Genomic DNA, 24,289 nt, shown 5'->3' with positions numbered 1-24,289 from the left:
AGGAAAAGGTAAGACTCTGTCTGTGCGCAGACGACTTGAATGCTGCCTAGCAAACCTCCAGGAAGTCACATAAGAACTGGTGGAGCTAGTGAACAAATCCAGCAGTTACAGGATACACTTTAGTTCAGTCGCTCAGCCGTGTCCGACTCTTTGCGACCCCATGGACTGCAGCACGCCAGGCCTCCCTGTCCATCACCAACTCCCGGAGTTTACGAAAACTCATGTTCATTGAGTCAGTGATGCCATCCAACCATCTCATCCTTTGTCGTCCCCTTCTCCTGCCTTCAGTCTTTCCGAGCATCAGGGTCTTTTCAGATAAGTCAGTTCTTCGCATCAAGTGGCCAAAGTATTGGAGTTTCAGCATCAGTCCTTCCAGTGAACGATCAGGACTGATTTCCTTTAGGAATGACTGGTTTGACCTCCTTGCAGCCCTATAAAAATTATGTGCATTTCTCTATACTAGCAATGAAAACTGAAAATGAACTTCAGAATTTCCGTTTATAGCAGCGTCATAAAGAAGGATGTATCTGGGGAGCTTCCTTGGTGGCCCAGTGGCTAAGACTCTGCACTTCCACTGCAGGGGACATAGGTTTGATCCCTGGCCAGGGAACTAAGATCCCACATGCCTCTGAAGGAAAACATGGTTCAGAAGGACACATATACCTCAGTGTTCACTGCAGTGCTGTGTATAATTTCAGAAACATGGAGGCACCCTAGATGTCCATCAACAGACAAGTGGGCGAAGAAGTGTGGTATGTGTATGTGACGGAATGTTGCTCAGCCATTAAAACGAATGAAATAACGCCATTTGCGGCAACTTGGATGGACCTGGAGATTATCATACTTAGTAAGTCAGAAAAAGACAAATATGGTATCACTCACATGCAGAATCTAAAAAAAATCACACAAGTGAACTTATTACAAACCAGAAATGGAGTCACAGACTTGGAGAAGGAACCAGTGCTTACCGGGGGGGAGGGGGAGGGCGGGGGTGGAGCAGAGTTTGGACGCTGCACACTGCGGCGTCTGCTCCAGATGGACGACAGAGACCTCCTTCCCACAGAGCACAGAGGACCCTGCTCGCCACCCCAGTCGTCTAAAGGGGAGGAATTTGAGAAGGAACACACGCCTGTGTGTACAGTTGAGTCACTTTGCTGTACTCCTGAAATTAACACAGCACTATAAAGTAAAAATTTTAAAAAAACAATAACATACTTATAAATAAATTTAACCAAGGGGGCACAATGTTTGTTTGCTGGAAACTGCAGAACACTGTGAAGGAAATTGAAATCTGAGTAAATGGAAAGATCCTTCTTTTGATGGCTTGGAAGATTTGCTACATGATACAACATGGATGAATCTTGGAAACATTTTGCCAAGTGAGAGAAGCCAGTCCTGCACCCTGACGGCGGGCTGGTCCCCAGGAACACCAGTGCCGTAGCTCCCGGTGTGATCTCGGGCTGAGGTCTTGAGCATAAGTCCGTGTTGCCCAGCCCCTTATATTTTTTTCTCTATATTGTTTTTTATTGAGCTATACTTCACATAAGATAAACATCACCCACTGAAAATTGTACATTTTAACGTGTTCACAGAGGTATGCAGCCATCACCACAGCCGGCTTTATAGTGTCTTCATCAGTCTGAAAGGAGGCCTCGAGCCCATCAGTAGCCGCTCCCCGTTTGACGTGGGCCCCGCGGGTGCCTGCGCGTGGTCGTGGCGCTGCAGCTGGGCAGCGTGTGTGTTTGCGACTGCTGCTCTCGAGGGCCATGCTTCCTTGGTTCGCCCGTGGCCTGTGAGCCTCCACGGGTCACTCCTGTGACCGCACTGCGTTCCGCCCTGTGGACCACCTGTGGTCGTCCCGTCTCCCGCTGACGGTGTTTGGTTGTTGTGGGCGCTACATATGATGGTGAGATCTGCGTGGACATAGTGATTTTCTCACCCTCCTGTCCGGCTTCTTGGCCGCTGAAGCGGTCTGCAATTGCCACCCGGTTATCTCTCTCAGCTGCTCCCCCTCTGCCGTTTGCTTAAAGCCCCAGATCCTTGGTGTGGAGAGCAAGGCCTGTGCTGGTTGACCTAGCCTCTGTGTAGTCTGGTTGGCTCCTCCTGTGCCCCGGAACCCCCGTCCTCTCACTGCACCCCCTCCGTCTGGGGAGCGTCTGCCCTGGCATCTGTGCAACCTTGTTTGTGCCCTGCTCTGCCCCACGAGGGGTCATCCCCCGGGGGCCCACCCCAGCACCCCCAGAGCTCATGCTCCCTTGTCTCATTCGCCCTGGACCCGAGTCCAGGATGGGTGCTTTCTGCATTTCAGGGCGTGTCTGGGGGGCTCTCTGTCTGCAGTTCACTTCCCCCTGTTTCGGAGCACTGCCTGCCGAATCCCGAGGGGGCTGAAGCGCCAGTGCGCGTGCCTTCTCCAGACTGTGAGCTCCTCAGAAGGGCCTGTCCCTGCCTCCCAGCATCCGGCAGAGCTCAGTGGCTGTCTGAACTTTTGTATATCGAATGTCATGGGAGACGTTGGAGGTTCATTTTTAGCATAGCAGTTCTCAAGCTTGTCTGTAAAACCCTGTGAAGACTATGGGGAAAGCACAGATTCCTGAGAACCAACCCTCAACATTTAGAATTCGAGAGGTGCTTAGTGAGACTCTGAAATCTGCATTTCTATAGACATTGCACTTGATCTGTAGACCATGTTGTGAGAATCACACATAGAGTAGTGATTAACACCTTGGACTTGAAGGCCAAGTAAGGTTTGAGTGTTAGCTCTGCCTGTTACTGTGTGACCTTTTGCAAATTACTTAGCCTCTCTGGGCCTCCCTTTTCCTCCTAAACTCCATTCCTTGTAAAATGGAGGCTTAAGTGAGGAAGTCTACACATTCTAGCATTTGCTACATGTTTAATAGATTTAAACCATTGTTTTTCCGTTACTTTGTGTCATCTTGTAACATGAGCTTTAAATTTTTCTAGACCATTAAATAAATTGACTAATTTGAGATAATTAGAAAGTACCTCCCCCTAGATTATGGAACTTTGCCATATATCAAGTTGTTTAAAAAGTTAAGTAACCAAGTTGATTGCAGTCATTCAAGCATTAAATCAATGACTTAACTAATGTCTCTTGCTTCCGTCCCACTTAAATTCTCTGATTCTGTGATTTTAAGGTACATTGCCCAAAAAAAAGCACATTGCCTTAGGTTAAAAAAAAAAGCAAATCAATTCATTAAAATCCTCCATTAATTTAAGTTTTTTCATTTCCTGCGCACTTAAAATGCAAGAGGAAATACAATGCAGAGCAAAATGGGTCACTGTCCCTGAAGAAAAGCCCTTTTCTGTACCGGACAGCCGGTGCTGCAGACGCGCTTCCCCTTGCTTACCGAGCAGGCTTCTGCAGTGGTGTTTGCACACGGCTTTTCTCTTCGTCTGGCTTTCGTTTCCTGTGAAACTAGTATGTGTTTTGCTGCTTAAAAGTAAGGTGGGATGCTGTTTCTTTTATTTCAAGGTCTGTGAGTTAAAATTGGATATAATTTTATATGCATAATCTTTTTAAGCTGAGAGATGTAGTCGATAGAGCTCCTAATTTGTCGAGAGCCACGTTGGACGTGCCAGAGCCCTTTCCTTATCTGGCCACAGGGACTGATGAGCGTCCCCTCCCTGAAGCCCGCCGCGTGGGACCCACCGTGTGGTGGCCGGGTCCCACAGCCGGCAGGAGCGGGGCTGATACGTGACTAGCAGCACGCGCTCCCCCTCCGGTCCCAGCCGCGCTGGGAGCAAGTCTGCTGCCCGTCGTGGGTGCTGGCCAATTAGCGGGGGCAGCCTCCCCAGCCGACACTCAGCTCACCTTCTGCTCACCCTCCTGAGAGGCGTCCTACGGTGCCCCTCCTCATCGCTGTAATTTCATTAGCTGTCCATTACACTGCAAGCCCTTGTGAGTTTGCCTTTTATCTAACACATTTTCCTCTTTTAAAGTGTGCCCTGCCACCAGCTATTCACTGAAGTTTTTAAATCTGGGATTATTACCATCGGAGGGGGCTGCTGTCGGGTTTGCCTGAGCCCCCCACCCCCAGGAATTTGGATAAATGACTCCCCGAAGGCCGTGTGGTGCTTCTGAACTATTGCTTTACAGATTGAGTCTTTTCTTTTTCTATTCTAATCAGCACCTCAGCTTGTATACAGTTGTGTTTCAAAGCTAATTTAAGTGCACAGTTGATTCCTTAGTGCTTACGGAGAGAGGTGGAGACCCATGCCGTCTACCGTCCCCCGGGCGTTCTGCTGCTTCGAGTCTCTGACTGTCTCTTTAGGGAATGACCGTGTGAGGGGACCGTGGCGGGAGCCAGGCAGCGGGGGCAACTCACCCTTGCAGTGTGCCTTCCTGCAGTTCTGAATTTTATATTTAAGAGCTTCTGTCGTACCATGGTTTTCTTGTTCTTGGAAAACCTAATTGAATACAATCAAGGAGTCGCTAAAGGTTAATTTAAGAGAGCTTTACTTTGAAATCTCATTGTTTTCTGATAAAATGCCAGGCCTAGAGGTGGATTAGTTAATCCAAAGGATAATGAAATCACTTAATCTATTACAGAATAGTTTTAATAAATGAGCAGAAGCTTTCAGTACTGCCCGAGGTAATTTAATCTCAAACAGTAAGAATGCACAGTTTTATTGAGGGATTTGCTCATTAGCACTTGGACCGAAGAAGGAAAGACACTGCGTTTCTGAGTGGAGGTTACTGGAATCAGAATCGATGGACTCGAATCGTTGAACAGGGGTGTGTGCTGTGCTTTACTTGCATTCTAGCAATATTTCCCAATATAAAATTGACTTATCAAATACATACTAAGCCCTGTGCCAGGTCATGTGCTGGGCATTGAAACAGAAATCAAGAAATAGAAAGGTAGTCCCTGTCTCAGGAAGCTTGTGAGCTAGTCAGTGAGCTACACGTCAGTAATTAAAGTCCAGTGTGGACTTCTGTGTGAGACTGACAGATTCTCAGATCAGACTCTGCTAAGAACTTCTATTCTGTGTAAAAGACAGATGTTATTTAAACAGACATACGGTACAAATGTGTGCTAGTTAGTTTCCAAGCACTTAAGGATTTTCCAGAGAGCTTTGTGTTATCGATTTCTCACTTAATTGCATTGTGGCCAGAGAACGCACTCTCTGTAACTTGAATCGCTCTCAGAATCTTTGAGACTCATCTTGTGCCCAGGACGTGGCGTGTAGTTTTTAAAGGCTGTTCTGCTGCTGTCGGAGGTCAGCTAGAGCCGTTGGTTGAGTGCCGTCCGCATCCTCTGGCTCTGTCAGCTGCTGAGTGAGGGCCGGGGTGGGGTCTCGGCTCGAGCTCGCGGGCTTTCTGTGTCTCCGTGCAGTGCTGAGGCTGCTCTGTGTGTGTTGAAACTGTTACTTGGTACACAAATGTTGAGGATGGAGGAACTTCCCTCTGCCATGAAATGACCTTCATCCCTGCTACTCTTCTTTGCTCTGAAGTCCACTCTGGTTGATAGCCCCACCCCGGCTCCCTTTGATTGCGTTTAGCACGGTGTATATCTTTCTAGTGTGTTTCTGATAGGTAGCATAGAGCCAAGTATTGCCATATTACTATTTATTTCCCTAACAGTCACTCTATAGATTACAAAATGCTCCTTATCACCATTTGCCTAAGGTTTTTCTGACCCAACCTGTAAGTACTGCAGGTCTGCTCCAGTGCGGCCCCTTCCCCGCCACCCCGCTCCGCTGTCCTGTGTGTGAGCTGTGTGTTGTCAGCCCAGCAGCGCTGTGTCACAGTCAACTCCGTTATGCAGCGTGTGTCTTAAAAACCCGAGGGAAGAAAGTAAGGAGGGCGACTTCTGGCAGGATGGCTGCCTGCATGCTGTTCTTTGCTGACATTTTGGTCCCTTTTCCTGAATAATCGTCTGAATTTATTTCCTTTGATTGATCTCCAGAGTCCTGAAGTGGTTATTTTTGACCAGTTCGTCCAGTCCCGTGTTGTTTTTTAGGAGAGGGTTTGTTGGCCCCTGCCCCACCACAGGGAAAGTCTCCCAGCGTGCTTCCTTTTGGGTTTTTCTTTTATTCCCAACTTTTTCACTAAGAAGCAGCAGATTCTCCCAGAATTGTGTGTCCCTGTGAATTGAGGAGAGTCAGCAGAGTGAGAACGAATGGACAGATAAAAATAGCCAGGCCTTCCCGGCTTCCTTTGAAGCAGTGGACAGTCAGTAGGCAAAGTAGGAAAAGGAAGTTCCCTTCGCAGCTGTGTGCGTTCACTGGGAGCGAGCTGGCGTCCGCCCGCGCGGCCCCCCCCACCCCCGGGCCCTGGCTGGAGCTGCCCCCAGCCTCTGCTGGCTCCCTCCCAGGCCCTGTGCAGAGACCCCCAGGCTCTGCTCCACACCTGGGAGCTGCAAAGACAGCCTTCCTGCGCGAGAGGCTGGCCCCAGAGGCCCAGGTTCCCTGTGGTGCTTGTGGGTCACCCTGTGCTGGGGGGGCAGGGGGGGAGAGGCGCGCCCCTCCCCACGCCTGTCCTCGCTCCATAGGAGGCCCTCGGTCCCTGTGCCATCCTTCCTGCCCTCCCCTCCCCTCCGTCCCAGCCTGTCTCCTGTGACTCAGGGTGGGAGGCTGGGAACGCTGGGGCTTCTGCAGCCGAGAGGCTCCTGAGCCAGGCTCAGCATTGGTTCAGCTTCCTCTGCTGTATCTGGAGTCTTAGGTCACAGGAATGCCTTCCCAGAGGTGAAAATACAGAAGGTGCAGGCAGCAGATAAGGGTTTGATCTGAATCAAATCAAGGTTGGAAGTCTGAACTTCTTTTATTGTACATTGTCACTTTGCATGGAAACTGGGTTCCCATACAGAAAGCTCTCATTGTTTGTAAATATCACCATGTCCCAGGGTTTAAAATACTGGAACAAAGGGAAACGAGTAGCCAGATTTGTGGTCCCACCCGTTCTTTATGTGGACTCACACACACTCACAAGTTCCCGCCAGTACAGTGATGGAAACTGCTGGTCTGACCGTCCTGACCTGGTGACATGCCGTCTTTGTCCGGAGCGGGTCCGGGCCGGGGGCTTATGCGTCCACTGGGCATCAGCAGGCTCTGTGGCCCGGGCTCGGCTGCGGTGGCGCCTCCTGTGTTCAGGGGCCCTCTGCGTGCCAAGCACAGCAGCTGGAGACCCGAGTTTTCCCAGAACCGCGATGTACTTCCGGTGCTCTGTTGTTTAGCCATGGTTTGACAGCAGCTGCTAACATGTGTTTCCAGAAATGTCAGGGCTCTGATTTTTAAATTAATTGCTTAGTAGCATTTTGATACATTAGCTTGATCATCGTGTTAGTGTGAGGTAGGTGACACTGCTCAGGCAGGTTCCCCATGACGCCAGTTAGGGTTTCCCGCAATGCTGAGCGGGCCGGGGAGCCTCAGCAGCCCCAGTTGAGCCCCAGTTCCCGCCTTCCTAACCGGGCGTGTCTTCCAGGGCCCGTGCAGTCAGGAAGGTGCTCGGGAGTGGTGGCTGTCCCCCGGGCAGGCAGAGCCCCTCAGACGCACCTGCTGAGGCTCCTCCGGCAGGAGGGCTCCCCGGGTCGTCTACTCCAAGGCTCAGGGTCCCAGCCCTCAGCCTTCCTCCTCCCTTCCCGTGGAACCCGCGACGACAGGGCAGCCGCTGGGTGTGGCGGACGGCCTGGCCACCGGCGCTCGGTCAGCCCGAAGCCTCAGGAGTGCCTGTGTTCATCGGAACCCGCACCTCGAAGGTCACACCTGAGACAGCCCTGGGAATCATGACGAGGGGCTCCCGCTCCGCCGGCCGGACAAGCTTGTGGCCACTGTGCTTGTCCTGGGGTCTCCCGACGCCCAGCCCCAGGCCCTTCCCACCAGACAGTGCCCTGGGCTCCAGGAGGTTTCCAGTAAGCAGGCCTTTTTATTATATGAGGAATGCTGAGAAATAGGAGAGAAATCAGATAAGCAACGTTTTCAAGAGCTGCTTAATTTTTCTGCTAAAAGCAGAACCATTAAATTGTCTGGGTCACATAATCTTCATGTATCATCTCCAGCAGCTTGCACAGTCCTCACTTCCTTCCATCATGAGAAGCCTTTTTCCTCTTGTGTGTCGGTGACTTTGCATGGGAGGCCAGCATAACTGTGTGAAGGCCACAGAGGGGTGGAGGTTTGACAGGTTAATTCCATCACACGCGTGAGTTTAGCCTGAGGTCACTCAGGAAGTTTGTGGAAGGCAGTTATTTGTGGAGGTGCTTCACTGCCGTGGGAAGGATGCTCTGCCGCTTGGCACCGTGGGGAAGGGGGCTGGGTTTCTTGCCAGTGGGCCCTTCCATGCAGGACACAGCAGGCTGGCTGTTTCCAGCCAAGAGTGGGCGACGCAGGCTTGCCGGCGTTGACGTGGCTCGTGCGTGCCTGTCGGTAGTGCACAGGAGGCATGCTTCTCTGCTCTGTCGGAGGCTCCCGCCTGCACACGTCTGGGTGGACACCTCCCTGTGGCCAGGGCCTCCTCACAACCTGCTGGCCACGGCCCCAGGGTGGGCATCCTGAGAGGGGGACAGGTACCGGCCCCTTGCCTTTCATGACCTGGCACAGGGGCCTGCCCGGCTCCAGGGGAGGGACGTGGACCCCATGCTGATGGGCAGTGAGGCTCTAAGGGGGACTCAGGGCAGAACACCACTAGGCCGCTTCTCTGGAGTCCAGGCCATCTCTTCAGGAAATGGAGACAGTACTAGTGCGACAGGGACCCCAAGTGAGAGGGGCCTGGGCGGGGGAGGGGAGGGGAGGAGAGGGGTTCTTGCCGCACAAGCAGGCTGCCCACGGGCTCACTGGGGACGCCCCCACGAGCATCCAGCAGGCAGCACCCCTGTCAGTCCGCAGCCCCTGGCTGGCTCTGCTGTGGTTTAACTGTGCGCTGTGTTCAGTCACAAAAGGCAAGACACTGGGGATGAGCTGCAAAGGTGGGAAGCTGAGAGACCCCGTGGAGAGCCTGGATCTGACTGTGAGTGTGGTCTCGGCTGCCCTCTTGTCTTTTAAGCAGATGTGCTGAGGTGGGGTTGACCGCGGCACAGATGAACGTCAGGTGTGGGGCGTGATGGTCCAACTACGCACGCACACATGAAGTGTGACCACATGAGGCTGAGTGAACCTCGTCTCACACGCGTGCGGAGTAGAAAGATGTTCCGTGATGAGAACTGTAAGCGTCTACTCTCAACTTTTATGTACAACATACAGCAGTGTTACGTCCCTGCTGCTAAGTCACTGCAGTCGTGTCTGACTCTGTGCGACCCCATAGACGGCAGCCCACCAGGCTCCCCCGTCCCTGGGATTCTCCAGGCAAGAACACTGGAGTGGGTTGCCATTTCCTTCTCCAATGCACGAAAGGGAAAAGTGAAAGTGAAGTCGCTCAGTCGTGTCCAACTCTTAGCGACCCCATGGACTGTAGCCTACCAGGCTCCTCCGTCCATTGGATTTTCCAGGCAAGAGCACTGGAGCGGGGTGCCATTGCCTTCTCCAGTTACGTCCCTAGGACCTATTTATCTCAAAACTGCAAGTCTCTGCCCTCCGGTTCCCCTCCCCCATCCCACCTCTGGTGACCACAGATGTAACCTCTTTTTCTCCAAGTTTGTTTGTTTTTGAAGTGTGGCGGCCCCACCACACGGTGAGGCGTGACTCAGGGTTTGGTGTTACCGTGCAGTAGTGACCGCTCCCGCTGCACGGGTTTCAGTTTCACAGCTTTGCCGACTTCTGATCCACGTACACGCCCGGGGAACTGTCCCCACGCCCGACAGACGTCTGTCTCCTTGTGAACATCCTGCCCTTGGTCTGCTGTCACTGCAGGGCTTGCATTTTTCTTGATTTTGTGTAAATAGAATCACAGCGTGCAGTTTGGGGAAGGGTCTGGCTTCTCTCACCGAGCATAATTGTTTTGAGATTGGTTGTATTGTTGTGTGCCAGTAATTCATCTCCTCCTTTCCTGGAGACTCGTCCATTTACGGCTGTGTCCCGGTTCATTATCTGTTCGACTGTTGGTGGACACGGGGCTGTTTCCAGCCATCCCTTGTTGTGAGGAAAGGCCCCCTGGACCGTCTGGGTGGGTGTGTGTGGAGGCGTCTGAGAGTGGGTTGGCTGGGTCATGTGGTCTGAGAGGGTTGGGGCTCCCGTCCCCCGCGGCACACGAGGGCCCCCAGTCCTCCCTGTCCTGGCCGGGGCTGGGCACGGCAGCCTCGGTCCTGTCCTGCGTGTGAGGTTTGGTTTCGGTTCTGCAGGTGCCTCTGAGCTTGTGATGTTGGGTGTCTGCACATGGTCGTTTGCGATACATCCAGGACCCTTCTTGGTGAAGTGTCCATCACAAGGTCACTCACTCCAGGAGAGATGTCATGCCATCTGGAGCATGACCCTTGCCCTCAGGGAACTTCCAGGATTAGTTTTGAAACATAGTATTTCCAGGTCTCTTACTGCGGTGCCCTTTCCCGAGTGGTAGACCGCCTTCAGATGACTGAGGCTTGTGGGCGTGGATTCAGTCTCCTGCAGGACCACCTCCTCCTCGCGGCCCTCAGCCTCTCTGGCTGTGTCCTGACCCCTGTTACACCAACAGCTGACCTGTGTGCAAGCTGAAACCAGGACGGGGGGCGTGGGGGGCGGAGCGGGAGTCAGGAGCCCGGGAGGGGGCAGGAGTGGGGGCTACACCCCGCCGAGGGTCCAGGGAGCCACGCCCCTTTGGACGGGTGCCCTTGGTCGGTGCAGAACGAGCCGCTGAAAGATGGGGAAGAGCAGCGGTTGCCGCTGGAGGCCGTGAAGTGGGCTCCTGACCAGGTGCGTGTGCTGAGGGGCTCTGTCCCCGCGTTGCCGCCCCCCTTGGGGCCCTGCGGGCAGCCTGGTCAGGCAGAGAGGAGATGCGGAGCTTCCAGGCTGCCTCCTCTCGCGTGGTGTTCTCCCCGCTGGGCCCAGGGCTGTGGCCGGAGCCTCTGCCTTGCATGGACTCTCTTTCTCAGACGTAAGGTGTTTGAACAAGCCCAGGTGTACGTTCTCTGGCTTTGTAAAGTGGTGTCTTATTTTCAGCAGGCTTCGTGTTTAGAAGATGAAGCTTGTGTTGTAAAGCCCATTCTGTACTGAGGCCTCTGGATCCTCTCTCCTTCCCTTCAGGGTGCTCCTAAGCCAGCTCTGGAGCAGCCTCTGCAGAGCCTGGCCCACGGCCCGGGGTCGGGCATGACTTTCCAGACACATCCGGCTTGTAGCCTGCACTGTTCCTCCGTCCTGTGCGCGCACCCCGTTTTACATGTCCGTTTCCTGGTTGGCAGACGTTGGCGTTGCTTCCGCTGCCGGCTCTCGTGCTGCTGTGAACGCTCCCGTGGGGACTTGTGTCCATGCTGTCTGGGTCTTCTCGGCGCCTTCCTGGGGCCCCTGGTGGCGCTCTGTGTGTGTGGCCAGGGGTCGTCTCCCTGCCCCGCAGCAGCCAGAACAGGGCTCTGGCTTCTCGCCGTCGCCAGCTTCTGCTCTCTGGGGTCCAGCTCTCAGGGTGCCATGCAGCCGTCCCCAGGTTCTGCGGGGTCCAGCTCTCAGGGTGCCGCGCAGCCGTCCCCAGCTTCTGCGGGGTCCAGCTCTCAGGGTGCCGCGCAGCCGTCCCCAGCCCCTGGGGTTTCCAGCTCTCAGGGTGCCGTGCAGCCGTCCCCAGCTTCTGCGGGGTCCAGCTCTCAGGGTGCCGTGCAGCCGTCCCCAGCCCCTGGGGTTTCCAGCTCTCAGGGTGCCGTGCAGCCGTCCCCAGCTGGGCGCGCAGCCGTCCCCAGCCCCTGGGGTTTCCAGCTCTCAGGGTGCCGTGCAGCCGTCCCCAGCTTCTGCGGGGTCCAGCTCTCAGGGTGCCGTGCAGCCGTCCCCAGCCCCTGGGGTTTCCAGCTCTCAGGGTGCCGTGCAGCCGTCCCCAGCTTCTGCGGGGTCCAGCTCTCAGGGTGCCGTGCAGCCGTCCCCAGCTTCTGCGGGGTCCAGCTCTCAGGGTGTCGTGCAGCCGTCCCCAGCCCCTGGGGTTTCCAGCTCTCAGGGTGCCGTGCAGCCGTCCCCAGCTTCTTCGGGGTCCAGCTCTCGGGGTGCCGTGCAGCCGTCCCCAGCCCCTGGGGTTTCCAGCTCTCAGGGTGCCGTGCAGCCGTCCCCAGCTTCTGCGGGGTCCAGCTCTCAGGGTGTCGTGCAGCCGTCCCCAGCCCCTGGGGTTTCCAGCTCTCAGGGTGCCGTGCAGCCATCCCCAGCTTCTGCGGGGTCCAGCTCTCGGGGTGCCGTGCAGCCGTCCCCAGCCCCTGGGGTTTCCAGCTCTCAGGGTGCCGTGCAGCCGTCCCCAGCTTCTGCGGGGTCCAGCTCTCAGGGTGTCGTGCAGCCGTCCCCAGCCCCTGGGGTTTCCAGCTCTCAGGGTGCCGTGCAGCCGTCCCCAGCTTCTTCGGGGTCCAGCTCTCGGGGTGCCGTGCAGCCGTCCCCAGCCCCTGGGGTTTCCAGCTCTCAGGGTGCCGTGCAGCCGTCCCCAGCCCCTGGGGTTTCCAGCTCTCGGGGTGCCGTGCAGCCGTCCCCAGCCTCTGGGGTTTCCAGCTCTCAGGGTGCCGTGCAGCTTGGCGGGGGAGGCAGTGGTGCGGCACAGTCTGGGTTCTGGCCTGCAGTTCCTTGGTTACCAGCGGCCTCCAGCTTCTCTTGCGCTGCTTGTCGTCCATCAGCCTTGGAGACACACTGGTTCAGGGCTCTGCCCTTTCCCACGTTTGCACCATTGGGTTGTTTGCTGTTGAGTTGTAGGTTTGTTTGTTTCTCATGGAAATTTTTACGTATGTTGTGCTAAAGCAGTGGGAACAGTAAAATGACCCTTGGGGACACACCCCAGGCCCAGGTGTCCTGGTTACTCCCCACCCCTGGGATTCCATTTAACATCACCACTCGTTTGGACACTTTCTCTGGTGGCTAAGGTGGTAAGGAATCTGCCCATAATGCGGGAGACCCCGGTTCCATCCCTGGGTCAGGAAGATCCCTTGGAGAAGGGTATGGCAACTCACTCCAGTATTTGTGCCTGGGGTGTCCCATGGACGGAGGAGCCAGGTGGGCTACAAGAGCTGGACACGACTGAGCGACTTGAGCGTGCGCGCGCGCACACACGTCTGGACAGAGTTCAGAGTTCCCAGTTGGATCCTGGTCAGCTTTACAGTTGATTTGCTTGAGTTAAGATCCAAATAAGGTTCGCACATTGCATTGTTTCCTTTCGGTGTCTGTCTCGAAGGAACGGGACGGTGTGTCCAGAGCGTCTGTGTTTGGGCTTGGGGAGGCTAGCCTCACAGCTCTGTCCGGGGTGAATTGGCTGCATCTGCCCCTGGCTCAGGTATCGGGCAGAAGCCCTAAGCTGTGGGGTTGAGTGCATCCATCCGTCCAGGCAGGGGTGGGGCCAGTGCGGAGCACGGTCACTGGCTGGAGCCGCTCGGCTGCCTGGCACGGGAAGCCCTGTCCTCAGATGGGCGCCTTGGGGCCTTCTGCCCAGCGCTCCATCCTGGCCCAGCTCCCCAGCGGGCGGCGTCCCGAGTGGGGTCCGGCTGGCTGACGCCTTCAGGGCAGTGGGCCTGCCTGTAGGCCGCACACTGGGCCCCCGGAACCTTGGAGAGCTGTGCTGGACCGACCGGCTGGCTCCCCGGGCGAGGGCAGGCCCAGTCGGCCGTGCGGAGGCTCAGTAGGGGCCAGGGTCCTTGCTGCCCCACCCCCACAGGGTGCAGGCGCTGTGTCCTCAGGCCAGCGCCCTCCCGCCCCGCCCGCCCTGCATCTCTTCCTGCCTCCACTTCACATGCGAGTTCGACGTGGATGTCATGACACACGGGCCTCCCTCCCCTGACCCGGAGCAGAGCCTGGCCAAGGGCCCGGGCAGACGTGCGCCCAGCACCACGGCTGCTCCTCCGGGGCCAGCGGGGCCTCTGCTGACCGTCACTCGGGGGTCACCCGGAGCCACAGAGCTGCCTCCTGCCGGTTCTCCCTTTTTGGGCCCCGCCTCCCCGCCAGCCGCACCCAGGCCCTGACATCCCCACACGCTGCCCCCTGGCCTGGGCTGAGGCCTGGCGGCCCCTGGCAGAGGCTTGTCTGTGGCTCCTTCCTGCCTCCCGACGCCAGGCACAGTGGTTGGTGGGAGACCGCGCGTGATGGCTGAGCCGGCGGAGGAGGCTGTGTGTTGCAGAGGCAACCATGGGCTCAGGCCCGTTGCCTTGAATATGAAAGCGTCGGCCGCCCAAGCGTGTCCGGCTCTCTGCAGCCCCCTGGACTGCATGTAGCCCGCCCGGTACTGGAGTCGTTGCCGTGCTCTTCTCTGGGGGATCTTCCCGACCCAGGCACCAAACCCGTGTCTCCTGCACTGCAAGCAGAACGTGTACTGTCTGAACCACCACTGTGTGGTATCTGGGGGTGCGTTTTGTGGCCCTTAATTAAACGACAAGTGACAACGTGTTAAGATGTTCTCTGACACACTGTTTGTATAGCTTCCCGGCCCGCAGACCGCCCCCCCTCCCCCCGACCCAGCGTCAGTGCACGGAGGTGGGTCCCACCCACTGCAGGGGGACAGGCTGCGTCTGAGCTCAGGAGGGCTGCGGGCAGGGTGGTGCCTCAGGTGAGTCTGCGGGAGCTGAGACAGGTAGGCCAGCTGCCTGCGGGGCCCGGCGACGCTCCTGGGGTGGGCAGAGTGCCCTGCGTGCGTCTGTGCTCGGGGCTTTGAAGGTTCTGATCAGCTGCGTACCCGCTGCTGCCGGACTGCGGGCCCAGCTGCTTCCGGCGGAGCCGGGTCTCTGCTGCAGCCGCTGAGGCCAGGCACGTAGGCGGCTCCAGGTCGGCCGGTCGCTGGGCAGGAAGTGGGGCATGCTTCCTCCAGGCCTGCGTGAGCGGCCGGCCGCGGGCCTTGGCCCGTGTGGAGCTGGACACGTCGTCAGGCGCTCCATCCTTGCTGCCCCTGGGCTGCCTGTGTCCTGGCTCCCTGGTCGGGGCCACGCCCCCAGGACTGGGCGGAGGAGTCCCGTTGGGGGTCCTGTGACCCGGGCCTCCGCGGGGAGCGTGCACCGGTGTGTGGGAACGCGGGGGCCCTGCCCCCCAGGGGCCGTAGACAGGTGGCCTCCTTCCTGTCTGTGTTTCTCCCACTGGCTGCGTCCTGAGATCCCCGGGAGGGCAGAGGGGCAGGTTGGCTGTGGGGGTGGCAGGCAGAGCAGAGGCTGTGAGGGCAGCAAGCCCGCTGGGGGGTCCCCACTTTCGTGGGGACCGGTGATGTGGGGCTTCCGGACCTCGGCGTGGGGGGCTGGCTCTGCCCTTCTCTGGCCGTGGCGGGCCCACCACACACTGCCGCACTCACCCTGGAGCTCTCGGCAGGTCTGTACCCCCTTGTCACCACGACCTGGTCGCTTCCATCAGCACGGCCTACGAACAAGGCCTCCAGGCTGGATTGGCAGCCACTGGGGGAGTGACCTCCGGCTTATCACCCCCAGCAGGCAGCGTCCTGGTGCCTGCAGTCAAGGCCCGATGGCTCCTTTTGGTGACAGAGCTTGTGTCCACCCTCTGTGGCTTTTGTCAGGAGCCCCACCTGGTCCCTGGGCCCTTTGTGGGGTCAGGAACTAGCCTGTGTGGGGGTCGGCGGGCAGCCTTGCTGGAGCTCCCTGCAGATGCAGGGCACTGCCCTGTGACCGCTGCTCAGGGAAGGGGCGCGGTGCCCGGGTGTCCCCGAGGAGGGCGGCCCGCAGACAGCACCCAGGACCTGCCACGTCGGGACGCTCTTTCTTTAGTTCATGGTATTTTCATAAAGGGGGTGAATTTCCAAATGTAATTGTGTAGTTTCTGCTTCAAAAGGATTCTTGCAAATAAGGTAAAGGCTAATCTCTAGCTGACCTGCTCTGTCATATAATAAGATACTCTGAGGGACACATCACGTCTATAGTTGGGAACAGTGCCTCCTGGACATGGAGCTGGGCACTTGTCAGAGCCGAGCTGACCCTTGCACACGCGCCGTGGGGCCTGCCGCCCGTGCCGGCGGCTCTGGGTGTTCCCTCTGCAGACTGGCGGCCGCCGCCCTCGCTGTGAGGTGGGGTCATCCTGTGAGTCGGGGTGCGGGGCGGCTGGACTCAGCTCTTCCTGACACAGAGCTGCCGCTCCCTCGGCCCCTGACACCAGTGGGCCTGGGCCCCGGCCCACCGAGCTTTCTGCAGAGGCTCGGCCTGCCTGGACTTGACAGCGTCCGCCCGCTCCGCCGTGACCTGAGACGCCGGGGAGGGCTGTCACTCACGTGTTTCCTTCTTTCCCTGCAGAACATCGACATCACCAATTTCAGCAGCAGCTGGAACGACGGGCTGGCCTTCTGTGCCCTGCTGCACACCTACCTCCCCGCGCACATCCCCTACCAGGAGCTCAGCAGCCAGGACAAGGTGCGGGCACGCGCGTGCGGGGCGGGGCCTCGTGGGGGCGCGGGGGCGGGCTGCCGGTCCACCCCCTGGCCGATGACACAGGCTCCTCCCCATCCAGCCAGGCTGGCCCCGTTCAGTTCAGTTCAGTCGCTCAGTCGTGTCCAGCTCTATGATCCCACGAACTGCAGCACGCCAGGCCTCCCTGTCCGTCACCAACTCCCAGAGTTTACTCAGACTCATGCTCATCCAGCCATCTCATCCTCTGTCGTCCCCTTCTCCTCCTGCCTTCAGTCTTTCCCAGCATCAGGGCCTTTTCCAGTGAATCAGTTCTTCTCATCAGGTGGCCAAAGTACTGGAGTTTCAGCTTCAGCATCAGTCCTTCCAATGAACACCCAGGACTGATCTCCTTTAGGATGGACTGGTTGGCTCTCCTTGCAGTCCAAGGGACTCTCAAGAGTCTTCTCCAACACCACGGTTCAAAAGCATCAATTCTTCGGCGCTCAACTTTCTTTATGGTCCAACTCTCACATCCATACATGACCACTGGAAAAACTATAGCCTTGACTAGAAGGACCTTTGTTGGCAAAGTAATGTCTCTGCTTTTTAATATGCTCTCTAGGTTGGTCATAGTTTCCCTTCCAAGGAGTAAGCAGCTTTTAATTTCATGGCTGCAGTCACCATCTGCAGTGATTTTGGAGCCCAGAAAAATGAAGTCAGCCACTGTTTCCTCATCTATTTGCCATGAAGTGATGGGACCAGATGCCATGATCTTAGTTTTCTTAATTTTGAGTTTTAAGCCAACTTTTTCACTCTCCTCTTTCACTTTCATCAAGAGGCTCTTTAGTTCTTCGCTTTTTGCCATAAGGATGGTGTCATCTGCATATCTGAGGTTATTGATATTTCTCCCAGCAATCTTGATTCCAGCTTGTGCTTCCTCCAGCCCAGCGTTTCTCTTGATTTACTCTGCATATAAGTTAAATAAGCTGAGTGACAATATACAGCCTTGACATACTTCTTTCCCGGTTTGGAACCAGTCTATTGCTCCATGTCCAGTTCTAACTATTCTTGACCTGCATACAGGTTTCTTAAGAGGCGGGTCAGGTGGTCTGGTATTCCCATCTCTTTCAGAATTTTCCACAGTTTCTTGTGATCCACACAGTCAAAGGCTTTGGCATAGTCAATAAAGCAGAAGTACATATTTTTCTGGAACTCTCTTGCTTTTTCAGTAATTCAGCAGATGTTGGCAATTTGATCTCTGGCTCCTCTGCCTTTTCTAAATCCAGCTTGAACATCTGGAAGTTCATGGTTCATGTACTGTTGAAGCCTGGCTTAGAAAATTTTGAGCATTACTTTGTCAGTGTGTGAGATAAGTGAAATTGTGCGGTAGTTTGAAGATTGTTTGGCATTACGTTTCTTTGGGATTGGAATGAAAACTGACCTTTTCCAGTCCTGTGGAAAGGGATTCGATCTGATAGAACACCTGAAGAGCTATGGACAGAGGTTCATGACACTGTACAGGAGGCAGGGATCAAGACCATCCCCCGGAAAGACAGGCTCAGTGCAGCCCAAGCCTTCTACTGCCCCCAGAGCCCCGCCTCAGGGCCCCTCCTGCCCTTCAGATGACTTCTGAAGACCCCCACAAGGGGAAACTGTTTCACAAGTGTTTCTTATTAGCTTTGGGGGTGTACAGGCAGCTCCGGTCTGAGGCCTGTTGGGGGTCACTGCACAGCCGGTCGGCAGAGGGGCGGGAGGGCCCGGGGCGGCGGTCAGCGCGGCAGGCGTGGGTGGGCTGGTGGCCGTCCCTGGCCTGCTCACACAGCTGTCCTGCGGCTTCTCTTCCAGCGGAGGAACTTCACGCTGGCCTTCCAGGCGGCCGAGAGCGTCGGTATCAAGTCCACACTGGTGAGGCCTCACCCTGAGGGGGCTGCCGGGCGGGGCCCGAGGCGCTCGGGGGCGGTGCCAGCTGTGGGGACCCGGGAGGGTGCGGACAGCCCGCCCCGTGCGCCCCGTGCCTCACATGGAGCGTCCGAGGCCGCGCCCTGGCTGGGAGTGGTCAGGGTCACCATCAGAGGCGCACCCCAGCAGCTCGGCCTGTGCCCCAGTGGAGGGCGGGGGCCCAGAGCACGGGGCGCCCGGGGATGCAGTCAGGGCGGGGCAGGGCTGCCGTGCTCGGGACAGACTGTTCTGTGGGGGCTCCTGCCTCGTCAGCAAGTTTGACTTCAAGGGAGAAAACGCTGCATCCAAGTACAAAGCCGGCCTCCCCACACCCAGAGACGCACAGCTTAGGGTATCCGCAGAGCGAGGGACCCCATGGGGCCAGTCAGGAGCCCCCCCATGCTACCTCCCAGCCCGAGGGTACCTGTCACCTGCCTTGTAGCAACCGATAGCTTTGAACGAGTGTTTACACTCATCTTTACCTTGCAGGAGTGTTCACGCAGAATTCCATGAATCTGTCTTGCGATCTCACAGAAGCACATGGTTTTGAGTGGCTTCTATTCGGTTGTAAACGTAGACAGAAGTATGGTTATGTGATGGTTCCCTTATCTGGAAGGTTCACGCCACGTGTAAAGTTCTGATGTCCAAGAAGCGGGCAGTCCCCCACCCTGAAAGCTTCCCGTTGAGGCTCCTCCACTGGATACGCGCGTGTTCCTTCTCCCCGTCCGGCCAGCCCCACACTCGTCTGTGCCCTGCACCCCCAGCCCTCCAGCGGGCCTGGGAGGCCCGGCTCAGAGCTCAGGCCCCCGCCCGCTTCCCAGCAGCACCTGCAGGCCTCGGGGTCACGGCTGGGGGCTGTGCGGCGGGCCTGGGCGGCGCACATGTGTGGGGATGAGCCCCGTTGGGCCTTGGGCAGCCCTGGGCACCCGGCGGGGATGTGGCCACGTCCTGCTCTCTGGCCTGTGTGACAGGCGGGGTGGGGCCCAGAGCCCATGGGCCGCCCAGGTTCTAACGGCCACTTGCTTCCCGTCAGGACATCAGCGAGATGGTGCGGACAGAGCGGCCGGACTGGCAGAGTGTGATGCTCTACGTGACCGCCATCTACAAGTACTTCGAGACCTGAACGCCTGCCGCCCGTCATGGGGCCCGGCAAGCTCCCTGTGCCCCAGCTGCCTGCCCCGCGGGGACTCGGCCTGCGGCCCGACCCGCTTACCCACCCAGGTCGGAGCCGTGGCGGGAGGCTCGTCCTCCGCCAGCCAGGGCACTGGGCTTCCTGCGCCCACAGCCCCGGGAAGCACCTCGCTGCCCACCCGAGAACCAGGGGCCTGCCGGGAACTGCCTGCCTCCTGCCCCTACTCCCGCGTGCAGACACATCCGCTGCCCTCCAGCCCCAGGGGCCTGGAAACCCGGTGCTGGCTTCAGGGTCCTAACAGAGGAGTCCTCCACAAGCGGTTCTTGGGCTAGAAAGTGTGTTTCTTACGAGCAATATTGGGGGAGGGGCTCCTGTTTTCAGCACCACTGTTAAATCGTTTTAGTAAGCATAGCGATGAAACAGCGTCCAGACGTGAGGCGGGGAAACAGGACCAGCGTCGCCAGAAACGGAGGAAGAGCTGAGTGAGCTGAGGCCCAGACACTGCGGCTTCAGCCCCTGCAGCGCTTGGACATGGCCCGCCTCCGGCGGGGTGGACAAAAGTGCCTTAGCTCTGCAGGCCGGGCCCACATCCTGATGACCAGCCTTGGCCCATCCTGGGGCCCAGGAGCCGCTGGGGTGGCCCGTGTCCAGAACCCAGACTGGCAGGCGGAAGGGCGGCCTGCACCCCGGGGGGCTTGGGGCAAGGAGGCAGCCGCGCAGCGGGCACTGCGGCTCCATGGGGTGAGAGGCTCTGGGTGAAACGCCGTTGTCAGCTGTGGAGCAGCGCCCGGCCGGAGCCCAGGCTCCCGAGGACACCTGCCAGCCACCCTGCCCAGCCTGCCCTCGCATCTGCGGGCGCCACTGTGCCCACCCGGTGGCCGTCAGGGAGAAGGGCCGCCCTCCACGTCTCTCCCCTCGGCTCCTCTCTCCCGCACGCTAACGGCAGCCTGCGTGCCCGGCCTGTGGCCACGATTGAGTCTATTTATTAAGTGGGGGCCGCTTTCCTGTCCGACGGAGACCTCCCTGGGTCTGCAGGCCGCTGGCTGTCCCTGGGGGCGCCTGCTGCAGGGCCGGGGGCCCCGGCGTCCCCTGGAGGAGGGCCTGGCTTCAGCCCAGGGCTGGTGGAGCTGCAAGGGGGTCTCCCGGGGGCCCTGCTGCCTCTGATGACAGCCCATGTGGCCAGGCCTTCGGTCCACACGGGGGTCCCATGAGGAGACTGCAGGAGGCCCGTCGGGACTGCCGGCTGTGAGGGGCGGCCTGGACGGCCTGGGACCCAGCCTGCCTGCAGCCAGCGTGCCAGGGGCCGCCTGCCTCCTCCCGCCAAGCACAAACTTCCTGCAAAAGGACCCGGGGGCTTCCTCTTGACCACAGGCTTCTGCTGACTGACAATGCCCTAAGTTTTGTTCTGTTAAATACTCTTGAATGTATTAAAAGTGTTGTAACACATCGGCTTGGGCTTTTCTGGGTCACCATGAACAGGACACTTGCTGCTTCCAGGGTCTGGCTGTGCCGGAAGGACAGCTGACCCCGGAGCCCGCGGGCGAGGTGGTGTCCCAGGGCCTGGGGGGGGGGTCCATGTTGGGGGGGCCGGCCGTCTGCCTGCGTGGTGGGAGGCACGGCCCGGGCAGGTGCTGCTCTGCTTGGGGAGGGCCCCGTGAGGCTTGGTGGGTGATTGTAGAAGTATATCTCAGAGATAATCTTGAGAATATATAAAATTATAAAGAAAAAAACCAGCCACCTCTACTCATCACAGCGCCCAAGCAGTCAGCCTTTCTTCCTCGTGTGGAGAGACTGACCCCACGGCCCAGCTGTGTCACCTGGCACACGGAGCGATCCTGTTGGTGTGGGGTGACGGGAGCACCCCTCCCAGGTCAGGGCCTCGTCTGGGGATGCTCGGAACCCCGTCTGCTGCTGCCCTGCCGGAGGCCGTCCCACGGCAGCCAGAGGCTCTGTGCTGCACCCGGGCCCTGCTTGAGGCAGCCGGAGGGGAGGCACCACCCTGGACCCCGGGCAGCGAGGGGCAGACACCCTCCTGCTGCTGTGCCGGCCGCCTCCGTGGGGCTGGGAGGTGGGGGGCGTCCCGGGCTCGGGGAGGCCTGGTTGTCTAAGGGGGTCCCTCAGTGGGGGCTCCGAGCCCACAGGCCCCGGGTTCTGTTGGGGGCCCAGGTTGCTGGGAAAGCGCTGATGGCGTCAGGAGCTCCAGGCTTCCTGGCTCCAGACCTGCCCTGCGTGGGGTGCGGAGGAAGGGCCAGGAACTGGGGGGCTGTGGGGGATGTGTGGGGGGCTCTGCCTGTGGGCTGTGCCAGGCCCAGGGCACTGGGGCCCCCAGATGGCGACGTCTGCATCGTTTGTATCCAGGGTGGTCGGGGTTCCAAGGAGGGAGCCACCATGAGGTCTGGAGCCTCGGCTGGCAGACCAGGAGGGCCGGGGAGGGGCCTGGGGCCACAAGTCACCAGCACCCATCAGGCAGGACGTGCGGACACCTGGTCACCCCCAGGTCTGCGTGCATCTCCCGGGAGGGACCGCCTCTGCAACAGGGTAGGCCCAGGAGGGGCCCCCGTGGACTCTGCCCCCCGTGAAGCGCCATGGGGAGCTCCCTGGCCACTGCTGTGGGCAGTGCCCGAGCCGCGGTCATTCGGGACGAGGCCCGGCTGCACCTGGGCCTCAGGTTCCCCGCCCCCCGGGATGCGCCCAGATCCGCCAGAGGCACTGTTCCCGGAGCGCTCACCTGGGCCTGGCCGGGGCCTGGGCCTGCAGCCGCCTTGGGCTGGTGGCGGGGAGCCGCCTCCCGTGTCTGCTCAGGGCCTGGGAGCCCGAGCTGCAGCCCCGCGACGCCCCCGCCTCCACAGTTCCAGAGCCTCCCCCTTGCAGAGGAAGACTTGGCGGGCACTCGGGGCGGCCTGGCAGCTCTTGGGACCCTGGCCCCAGCACCCTTGGGGTGCTTCACCCCACGTCTGGCCTTCCGCTCCTGGTGCGGCCCCAGAGCCGGCCCAGCTGGGGGCCAGAGGCTGCGCAGGTGCATCCTGGACGGGAACACAGCCTGTGGGAGTGGGCTGGGGCGGGAAGCCCAGCTGGCCCCCCGCCTGGCCTGAGCAGCTGGGCCCGGACGGAAGGAAGGGTGGGTGCCCACAGCTTCCACAGGCTGGCGCAGGGCTGGGTAGGAATGCCACGGCCCACGAAGGGCCTGCTGGGCACCCCACCCCCGTCACCTGGGTGCGGCCACGGGCGTGCTCGCGGGGCTCCCCTGGCCTGGCCCTGACCCGGAGGAGCGCGCTTGAGGCCCACGGTGGCAGGCAGCGAGGATCGCCACAGGGAACGTGAGACCTGCTGAAGAGCCCCTCTGCCTGCCTCCTGTCCACTCTGGGCAGAGGCTTCACTGGACTCAGAGCTCGTGGCAAATGTCACAGGACCAGTGGGGCAGACCCCCACCCCTCCCGCCTCTGCCAGGAGGCTGCGGCCCCTGCTGTTTCCAGGGCAGGTGGGCTCTAGGGCTGGAGTCCCGCCTGGCCCAGCCGACCGCCCCCGTCTCGAGGACACGGCTACCCCAGGCCTGGGGCACCTACGCAGAGGAGGGGCTTCCGTCTGGGCCCCGCAGGTGAAATCCGAGGGCTTTGGCCCTCTGGCTCACAGGGCTGGCTTCAGCCCCTGGGCACTGGCTGGGGCCGGGCCACACCTGCGGAGGTCTGGGCAGGAAGGCCTTTGGGCCCCGGAAGGGACCTGGGGGCCCAAGCTTGGGGGTGAGCGTGACCTGGGGTCAGCTGAGTGTGGTCCCCACCTTATGAACCCTGCCGACCCATCTGGGCCCCCAGGCGACTCTCAAACAACTCCCTGGATGTCTGCTGAGTGAGGATTTGAGTGAATTCGGGCCCATGGCGTGGGCGGAAGGCTTTTGTCCCCCTGTTGGAGTTTGTCCCACGGGAGGGCCTAGAAGCCAGGGAGGGAAGCCGAGGGCCCGGAGGGTCAGCTCCGGGGGCAGCAGGACAGAAAGACAACAGCCCTGCTCCCCAGGTGAGGCGAGGGGCCCCCCAAAGCCGGCAGGGGAGGTGAGTGCAGGGGAGGGGGAGAGGGAGCCCGCTGGGCTGGACCGGGCGGGCGGGGGGTGGGGCGGGGGGCTGAGCCGGGGCGGGGTCACCCCCCCAGTTCTCGGGGTCCCATCCTGCTTCCCAGCACTCCTTCTGTGCCTCCCTGGGCCCGGGGAGGGGGCCACTGGACATCAGCAGAGACGGGAGCAGGGTCCCCGCTGGCTGAATGGGGCTGGGGATGAACTGGGAAGGCTGCACTCCTGCTTCCCTCCCTCGCTTCCCCTGAGCCTGTGGGCTTGCTGCAGAGACAGCTACCCCCCAACCCGGCCTCCACCCAGGGGGCCAACAAACAGCGCCCCCACCCTGCGGTTCCTGCGAACGTTTGGCAGCGACACCCCGGCCTCAGAGCGGCTTGTCCTGCTGTGCTCAGAACTGGGGTGGCCCCGTGTCTGTCCAGAGTCAGGGTGGAACGGGGGTCCCCTTGAGTGGCTGAGCTGGAGACGGATGGATGTGGGGCGTTCCCATTCGGAATCGCACAACCCTGGATCTGTGAGGCAGGCAGACGGAGGACTCCCCGGGCGAAGAGTCTGAGATCCCAGGGGGTCGAGGAGGCCGAAGGTGACTCCTCCTCCTTTTGCTCAGAGAAGTTGGGGAGGGGGAAGGACCTGACCTGGGGAGGGCTCAGAGGGGTCACTGGAATGGGGGCGGCTTCTTAGAGACCAATCTTGGACCAGCGCACTGCCGGCCAGACTCGGGAAGCGCGGGCAAGGCTGGGGACCAGCCCCAGGACCCTGGTTTGAGGCTGAGCTTTCTCCTTCCGGAGCGGGCGCCGTGGAAAGGGCCGAGGGCACCAGGCACAGGGCACT

At 59.2% G+C, this 24,289-nt stretch overlaps 1 protein-coding gene across 7 annotated transcripts in view; it reads left to right on the top strand.

Moving 5' to 3' along the window:
• Nucleotides 1-19,484, top strand: part of SPECC1L (sperm antigen with calponin homology and coiled-coil domains 1 like) — an 85,417-nt gene extending 65,933 nt beyond the window's left edge. For all 7 annotated transcript variants that reach the window (XM_070475687.1, XM_070475686.1, XM_070475688.1 and 4 more), the window contains 3 exons: nt 16,239-16,355; nt 18,177-18,236; nt 19,303-19,484. In XM_070475687.1, coding sequence (XP_070331788.1) covers nt 16,239-16,355; nt 18,177-18,236; nt 19,303-19,392 — 267 coding nt within the window. In that variant the 3' untranslated portion in view covers nt 19,393-19,484. The remainder of the gene's footprint in view (nt 1-16,238; nt 16,356-18,176; nt 18,237-19,302) is intronic.
• Nucleotides 19,485-24,289: the final 4,805 nt, after the last annotated feature.

The sequence above is a fragment of the Odocoileus virginianus genome, chromosome 12 (genome assembly GCF_023699985.2).
Source record: "Odocoileus virginianus isolate 20LAN1187 ecotype Illinois chromosome 12, Ovbor_1.2, whole genome shotgun sequence".
Taxonomy (NCBI): Eukaryota; Metazoa; Chordata; class Mammalia; order Artiodactyla; family Cervidae; genus Odocoileus; species Odocoileus virginianus.
Note: the sequence above shows the minus strand (reverse complement) of the source record. Positions and strands in the feature narration are given on the sequence as shown.